This window comes from Monopterus albus, unplaced genomic scaffold (genome assembly GCF_001952655.1).
Source record: "Monopterus albus unplaced genomic scaffold, M_albus_1.0 scaffold478.1, whole genome shotgun sequence".
Taxonomy (NCBI): domain Eukaryota; kingdom Metazoa; phylum Chordata; class Actinopteri; order Synbranchiformes; family Synbranchidae; genus Monopterus; species Monopterus albus.
The window spans coordinates 76,554-85,073 of NW_018128358.1; the positions used below are offsets into that span (position 1 = coordinate 76,554).

General features: G+C 40.0%; 2 protein-coding genes across 2 annotated transcripts in view; both read right to left on the reverse strand.

Annotated features, from left to right (window-relative positions):
* Positions 1-1,039: 1,039 nt before the first annotated feature.
* On the reverse strand, positions 1,040-2,158 carry LOC109952598 (claudin-10-like). The gene is made up of 4 exons (XM_020587755.1): positions 1,873-2,158; positions 1,470-1,631; positions 1,281-1,362; positions 1,040-1,151 (listed from the first exon to the last, which is right to left on the reverse strand). The coding sequence occupies exons 1-4, from the start codon at positions 2,102-2,104 to the stop codon at positions 1,040-1,042; spliced, it is 588 nt and encodes a 195-aa protein (XP_020443411.1). The 5' UTR covers positions 2,105-2,158.
* Positions 2,159-5,447: 3,289 nt separating this feature from the next.
* LOC109952604 (claudin-10-like) overlaps positions 5,448-8,520 on the reverse strand; it is a 3,287-nt gene continuing 214 nt past the window's right edge. Inside the window, 5 exon segments of the mRNA XM_020587768.1 lie at positions 5,448-5,896; positions 6,419-6,532; positions 6,648-6,726; positions 8,191-8,352; positions 8,475-8,520. The exon segment at positions 8,475-8,520 is cut by the window's right edge and continues 18 nt beyond it. Coding sequence (XP_020443424.1) covers positions 5,566-5,896; positions 6,419-6,532; positions 6,648-6,726; positions 8,191-8,352; positions 8,475-8,520 — 732 coding nt within the window. The 3' untranslated portion in view covers positions 5,448-5,565.

An 8,520-nucleotide genomic window follows, 5' to 3' on the forward strand; every position in this document is an offset into this window, starting at 1 on the left:
AATGATTTTTCAGAGCTCTTTGCAGAAACAGAAACTAATTAAAACCTGTATCAGGAAAAGCTTCAATTAACATTTAAAATAAGTAATTATACATGTGGGGTTCATACACAGTCACAGACATAACAAATTTATATTTTGACTTCAAAAAATTCAAGTTAAGAGTTATTTTTTTTAATGCAGCACAGATGGTGGCTTTTGTCTCCAATTAAAACGCAGTCTCACCGTCCTTACCTTGCAGGTGGTAGCAGTCTGTCAAGAGTCCCCACCCCCAAGAAATAATCCCACAGGTAACAGTCAGTAAAAACACAAATATACATTTTTACAGTTTCTCTGTAAAGATTGAACAAATGATCAATTACGTGTTAATTAGGTAGTCTTAATATGATGCTAGGTGAATTTTGTCAGCACTGGGGGAGGTGACAGTGGTGTGGTGGGTAGAGCAGTCATCTCCCAACCGGAAGTTTGAAGGTTTGAATCTCGGTGCCCGCAGTCCACATGTCGAAGTGTCCTTGTGCAAAACACTGAACCCCCCCCACCCGTTGCCCGTGATAGCGGCGCGTATGCACGCTGCGGCCTGGGCCCTCGGCTCCAAACATAATTTCGTTGTATGTATTACAATAAATAAAGCTTCTTCTTAGCTTCTCTGACAGAGCCAGGTTTGCTGCTTCCCCATGTCCAGTCTTTATGCCAAGATAAACTAACCTGTTCTAGCTTCATATTGAATGTACAGACATGATGAGAGAGGAATTGGTCTCCTGGTGTAACCTCCTGCAAAAAAAGCAACCAGAGTTTCCCACCAGCTCAGACAAAGGTGTCCCTGTTCAAGGTCTGACCAGTCCTTGTCGTCGCTCCGGCTGCTGCCATAAGTGAATGGTCTCAGAGGCCTTTTCAGGGAACTGAGGTTGAAAGTGGAGCACCACAGTGAAGTTCATTTATCTTAGTGTTTCTACTCAAGCAATTACTTGTACTACTTTTGGCTTTGATATAGATGCAGTACAGATAGTTGTGGTCAGTAATAACACAGTTTGAGTGACTATATTTACCTCGACTGGAAACATTCTTTTCCAGAGAAGTAACTCAGTACCATCCCTCCAAAGAGGAGAAGGAACGAGCCTCCCCAGCCAATGAAAATCGCAGCTCCAAGTTCATACCTGAACAGCAAATATAAAGGTATATCAATGGTTGTGGTTTGTTTTTCTGCACTTTTTAAATATCGCTGTTTTAAAATGTAATTTATAAGGGACTTGTTATAATATTCAAACTGCTGGAAAAGGACTCACTTCAATTGCAGGTAAGCTGGGTTCAGAAAGTCTGATATGGATCTGTTGGCCCACCATGTGTAGGTAATCATTCCACAGAATGCTAGCATAAAATATGCTTTTATTAAACATCCTGAATGCATATTTCACTGTTGTTTTATATTTTAAGTTTGATGTTATGATATAATATTCCTGGATGGTTTCTTTTACCTGAAACCAGGTAGGTTATACCAGCTGCAAAGGTCACTCTTGCACTGGCAGTCTCTGACCCGCCTATTTTAGTGCATTTCATCCCTATGAGTGTGAGGACACCTCCAAAGAAGCCGGTGATGACGGAGCAGACCGTGAGAGCTCTGCAGACATGTAGGTACACTGAAAGAAAACCGAATAAAGTGAAATGCAGCAACAGCTGAAATCCATCCCTCCACTGGTTATAGTGCTGTAGAAGGTCACTGGGGAGTGGTGTGCTGGAACCAACACTAGAATTTGTATCTTATATTTTTAGGTAGATAAAAGACCACAATAAGCATGCTAAATGTATTGTGCTGTGCTAAATAGGCAGTCTTGTTGTGCATTTTATCTTAATAAACCTCACATTTTCAGACTATCCTACCTGACAGGGCCATCATGGAGGCGTAATCCTTGCACACAGTAACCCCTGTGCCATCTGTCATGCAGTCTTTCCACAGGTTGTGGTAGAAATCGGCTGTCATCAGCACGCTTCCTGAATCCTCGGACACCATCCAGAAGTCTGTGGGAATAGTGGAACACACCAAGATCCAGCCACACAGGCAGGACATGAAGCAAACGATCTCTATGTACATCACTGTCATCCTGTACTCCATGGTGAGTGTTGCTCCTCTAGGCCCAGTAGAGCTGAATTGATTTAACACAGAGATTACTGTTAAAGCTTTAAAATACATGACAGTGTGGGAAACTGGACTGACTTCTTCCACTGTGTCATTACTGATGCAAAGGTGTGGACATTTGGCTTTTATCTAATCTTTTAGATAGTTTTGCTCAGTAAGCATCCTTTATGTTCCCAGCACAGGCATGAACAGGGAAGTATTACTACCCTTATGTTTTGATTAGGTTATAGGTTAGGGTTGCAAAATCAAGCTGTGTAACAAATTTTTATTTTAACTTCAAAAAAATTCAAGTTAAGTTATTTTTGATGTGGCAGTTTTTCCCTTTTTGCTGATCCTCCCAGACCAGTCTTGCATATTTTCTTGCATTAAATTAGAAAATATTTTGTTTCATGTCATGCATGAATAGAAAATATGGCTTAGGTTGCCAAAAAAATAAAATGTATATAATTCCCCACTCGCCCCACTTTGGAGTGGTCTTATTTCTTCCGTCAAGCTCGACTCCTCTACCAGAGGCCTGGGAGCTTGAGGGTCCTGTGCAGTATCTTAGCTGTTCCTAGCATTGCACTCTTCTGGACAGAGCTCTCAGATGTTGTTCCTGGGATCTGTGGGAGCCACTCTCCCAGTTTGGGGATCACAGCCCCCAATGTTCCTATTACCATGGGGACCACTTGTGCCTTCACCTTGCACATCTTTTCTAGCTCTTCTTTCAGCCCTTGGTATTTCTCAAGCTTCTTGTGTTCCTTCTTCCTGATGTTGCTATTACTTGGGATTGCTACATCTATCACTACAGCCTTCTTCTTCTGTTTGTCTACCACTACTATGTCCGGTTGGTTGGTCATTACCAGTTTGTCAGTTTGTATCTGGAAGTCCCACAGGATCTTAGCTTGGTTATTCTCAACCACCTTTGGAGGTGTATCCCATTTTGACTTTGGGACTTCCAGCCTGTACTCGGCACAGATGTTTCTGTGCACTATGCCAGCCACTTGGTTATGGTGTTCCATGTATGCTCTGCCTGCTAGCATCTAGCACCCCACTGCTATGTGCTGGATTGTCTCAGGGGCATCTTTGCACAGCTTGAAGGAAGGAATACGAGACCACCCCAAAGTGAGGGGCGAGTGGGGAATTTTTTTTATATATATGTTTTTGTATTATATATTATTATTTTATTTTCAAATAGCTTTATATATTATATATCTGTTTTAAGGAACTTGTCTGCACGCTGCAGAGAGTGTTAAATGCATTCAGAAACAACAGCAATAATAATACATTTGTGATTATTTATCAAATTTGCCCAGCCCTACTTCAGGCTTTTAGATAGGGCTACAGTGCCAGCTGTTGTAGTTTCGCATCTGGAGGCTTATTACATTTAAAATTTACAATTAAAACTGGCCACTGTTTTGCATTTTACTCATGCACCTTCTAATCAGTGTTATTTAAAGCCCATTTGTTATTTTCATTTTCACCCATCTGCGTTTTTGTGTAAAAAAAAAAAACAACAACTCACTTTGTTTATGTATAAACTGTCCAGCCACATCTGATACGCCTCTTTAAGGGAGGGTGGATGGGGAAAAACAAGATGAACCAGTGGGTGGATGTTCCGAGAAGCTGTTTCCGCAATGGCTGAAAAAAAAATCTAAACAATATAACATAGTATAAAGACTCTCAGGAGGAAACCTGCAGCTTAATGCGTCCACCCCTTAAAATACACACACTAAGTGAAGTCAAAAAAAAAAAAACACATCAAGGTAAATTTTACTCTGACAAAATGTCATCCTGATCAGCCATTTTTATATTTGTTCATTAAATTATTTTTTACCTTAACAGAGTTTAGTACACATTTTCAATTTCTTGCTACATCTTTTCCATAAATTCAGCTCTTTAACTAAAATAATATGATTCCTTTTTTCCTTTGGGATATTTGCTGCTGTTGCTGTACTGCTTTAAAATCTATCATCATTTAATAAGCAACAAGTTCATTGGTTCTTGATTGGACACTATCTATTGAAGTGTAACTATTTGTTTTATATGTTTACTACACCCAGACGATGGGTAGCTCAGCTTTGCATAGACTGAAAACAATAGCAAAGAGCGAGTCAGCAAAAATAAAGATTTCATTTAATGATTTACTGATTATACAAGATAACTGATGACGCTGTGTATAATCATAGGCCAACATAAAGTGGGCATGAATTTTTTTATATTTCAATTAAAATCTATCAATACTAACCTTCACCATAGTATGCATTACCTATTTTTTATAAAAAAATATCACTGTAGGCTTAATATATACAGCATTATTTTTTCTACACAAATGGGTTCTTTAACCTGGAAATAGCCCTGCGATGGATTGGCGACCTGTCCAGGGTGTACCCCGCCTTCGCCCGATTGCCGGCCGGGATTGGCTCTGGCCCCCACCCCCGTGACCCCGTTCAGGGACTAAACGGTAGAAAATGAATGAATGAATGAACCTGGAAATATAAAAGAGTAACCAAAGAGATTTAACCGTCACATAATTCATGCTGGGAGGTCTGCTAGTTCAGATTGTGAAACTGTAATAGGTTAATATTTGTACAATTATTTTGAAGTTGTAACTGTAAAAATGGGAACTTTATGCTAATTCACAGCTACAAGATTTTCCTGTTAATTTACTTGTGGCATGTAATTTCACAATATATTTTAAGAATTTTATTAACCTACAATATTTTGGAAAAATCTGTCAATTAAAAAGGAAAATTTTGTAAAACATTTTTTAACAGTAAAGTTAAAGTGCTTCAGGTGCAGTTTTCTGTTTGTTTTCTCTAATTCTTATTTGCTTACCTCTGAAGGTCAATTGCAAGAATGCAGCCAACATTGCTCCAGCTCAATATGGAGAGCAGCAGGTCCAGATCAGAGCCAGTCTCCCTCTCATCCTTTCACCCTGGTAAGTAAAAGAGCCTTCACTAATTTCTTGGAAATAGGTACTGAGATGCTTAGACATTGTGTAGTACTTAATCTTATTTCACTGCGTTTTCAATGTGCATAAAGTTAGCAGTCTTTTATTAATAGCGACATAGCTTAAATTCAACTGAAAAGGCAGAGTTGATAACGCCAGATAAGGTCTTGTAAAGGAAAGGGTCCACCACTCTCACTGCTGCTGCTATTTGTGTGAAGGTTTGAATAACAGCAGAGCAGACACTGTTTAGTTAAGTTTATTTGTGGTGTAAAAGGATACACAAAGGTCAACATTATATTGGTTACACTTTGTTGTACTGAGTCAATATGGTTACATATATACATATTATAGATGATAAACATGCAGCAAGAAGTGTATACAGGTCAGTTCAATGAAAAAGATTTTTAAGACCAGGATTTCTTACACTGGTTTAAATACAAATACACTTGTTTTTGCCACAGATTCATAAATTAAATTTTTCCTTTACACAATGATTTACATCTATTCAAATATAAGAAGTTTTCATGAACGGGCTAGTCTCATTCCTCGAACTGCCCGACGCTGATGATGCTGTCCTGCTAACACTGCTGCTTCTTGACTTGGACAAAGTTGACATACTGGATATTGACAAGCGGGTAGACTCTGAGCCTGACTCTGATCTCGCAGATGTGGGGGTTTTCCCCCTTGACCTGGATGTGTGTGCAGATTTGGTTGTGTCTTCTGATCTTGATGAGATGGGAGGCTCAGGAGCAGAGGCCACTTTGGTGGCTGAGGGGATCTCTGACACGGTAGACTGGTTTTGCTCTGGGTCTGGTAGCGGCTGGATTTTGATAACCCTGGAGGGAGTGACACACATTATTGCATGACAGGGCTAATTTTTGTTGTTTGAAAGAACTGCATCATAGCTAATACATTACAATAGACTTGATAGCGCTCCATAGTAGATTTTAAAAAATAGGATAACCTGCACTGATTTTGGCCACTTGGGGGCAGCAGAAACAATCTGTAAATACATTTGCTCTTCCCATGGTTTCCCCCATTTTTCCGTTACAGAGCTTTTAGAGGGAGTTTTCCCTTCATCCTTTCCCCCTGAGACAAATTTGTGGCTTGAGATATTGGGCTATAGAAATAAATATGATAGTCATGGAGCAGCATTAGCATTTATTTGGAGTTATGGACCCATGGTGAACATCTGTACACTGACGTTTAAACCATTCTGCACTAACAGAGCCTTGTGCTTTGTGGATAATGAGTCATTTCACTTCAGCACATGTGATGCTGGTATTTATTGAGGATGTGGAGAGTAATGTAATCACTTGTCCTGACATGTTAGAACAACAACATGCATCTGTACTCACTTGTCCTCTCTTCTACACAACTGTATCCATACTGACCACAGGTAGAAAAAGCCACCAGTCATGTGAATGGCTGCGCCAACCCAGCCCAGGAGCACTGGGCTTCCAAGGTTATAACTGTTGGTGTTAAAACAAAAACAAACTGTGAGATTAAATATTTGTGTTTTATTATTAAAAGTAATTTTCCTAAAAGATGTTACACAGTATTCAGCTTTTGCGCCTGTTAACTTACTCCAGTCCATCTGGGTCAGGGTTGAAGTATGTTAAGACGTACTGCATAAAAACAGCATACCCACATGTGGCTATCAAACCTGAAGACAAATCATGTTGGTAGAAGCAGAGAAAAACTTACAAAGTGTGCATGGCAACCATACAAACTGATGACAACAAATAGCAGCAAGATATTTTTGTTTATAGACAAACCTGTGGTATGATAGGAATAAAATAAACACAATAAATACATGGGTAGGCCTATTGGTTCTTTAAAAACATTATAAGCAGCAAATATTACTTAAAGAATGAGGACAGTAATGTTCTTTATTAACAATATGTCAGACATTCCCCATACAGTTATTAAAGCTAAGAATGAATTCTCTCTGCTCACAGTTATTGTCCGCCATATGAAGCATAAGACCCTGATTTGTTAAGAATATCCAGAGATCTTGTGTATGGGCAGTTGCCTCTTGCTCGGTCGCTGTAAAAAGTTATGGCTGTGCGGAGCCTCTAGAGCAACATTTAAAACAAATATCTGTTACATCCGTGGTTCATGCCGTTCCAAGCACCTCATCAACGGGCACCGGGGTTGCCGCGGAATCGGCGCCCTCCCCGAATAGATGCACAATCTCGGCGACGAGGTACACCAGCTCTGACCTGCTCCCAATCATCGGAGCGGTACTTAAGCACGGCGTTGGTGTGTCCTCGTCGTCAGCTAATGTTCTCGTCTTGTTACCGGCATCTTTGCTAAATCTACGCTCCCGATCTCTTCAACCGCAGCCGCCTGAGACCCGCTACTGAATCCTCGTGGTCTTCTTGTTTTCGCCTTACAATAAATATTTCCCTGACCTGGGTACGAGCCCTGCATCTCCTTGAGTCCTGCCTTTTCTGTTCAGATACGACTCAGCCGTAACAATATCAGGGCATTTTCTAATGAGGGAATATATTAGCCAGTGCAGCAGTGTGTTTCTCCGATTAGTTTGTACAGTAAGTGTTTTTGAACAACAATGGAGGCTTATGGCACAAACAAATAAGCTAATACAGGACTGACTGACGGACATTAACTGTGAACAAAGGGAAATCATCGTTGGTTTTAGTCTTTGTATGGGGAGTGTTGAAAATACTGTTAATATAGAAAATGACTGACCTTAGCCTTTAACTATGTAATAAAATCTTGAATCACAGAAAAAAACTATCCTATATACCCAGTGTCATATCAAAGGACGATACAGGGGAAGATGCCTCCTTCAACATCATCTATTTGCTAAAATATACTAGGTGTTTGTGATTTTATGTGTGTATAGTACAGTCATGCACAAACCAGCCCGATTTAGGGGATAATCGAGTGCAGTTGTTTTAATCTCAGATTTATATTAAGTAAAATACAATGTTTAAAAAGCCAATTATGTATCTAGTATATGTCTTTAATGAAGTTTAAAGTCAGAACAAATTACAATTTTTTTAATTACTTACTAATTGTGCTACAAGTCATTTAAAAGACCACACAAGACAGGTTTTCAGTGTTCTACAGGTACATACTCTTGATGAAACTAGACATTTACCACTGATTATGTGGCACCATCCCCCAGCGAAGATGATCTTGTGCTTTGACCGGTCTTTTCCCCCAATGAAGGTGCACTCCATACCCATCAGGCTCAGCACAAACCCCAGCATGCCTAGGCAAAGTGCTGCAATCAATAGGCCTCGCACTATCTGGATGTCAACTGCAGGAGTCATGCAGCAAGACCCAAACAGACATTAATGGCTCTAGATGTCATTGTAAGCTCATTAGTGACTACTTCACACCCTGGGTTTCATAGCTAAAGGTGGAAAATGCGTTACCTACCATCAACAGCCCAGAGCACAGGGAAGTCATAACAGTGGCTGACAGC

Excerpts from the sequence above, each read along its gene's own strand:
- LOC109952598 (XM_020587755.1), bottom strand. The coding sequence starts at position 2,104 with ATGGAGTACAGGATGACAGTGATGTACATAGAGATCGTTTGCTTCATG. Across the intron at positions 1,632-1,872 it reads CTCCATGATGGCCCTGTCAG|TGTACCTACATGTCTGCAGA; the intron begins GTAGGATAGTCT and ends GTTTTCTTTCAG. Across the intron at positions 1,152-1,280 it reads CCAGCTTACCTGCAATTGAA|GTATGAACTTGGAGCTGCGA; the intron begins GTGAGTCCTTTT and ends TTTGCTGTTCAG.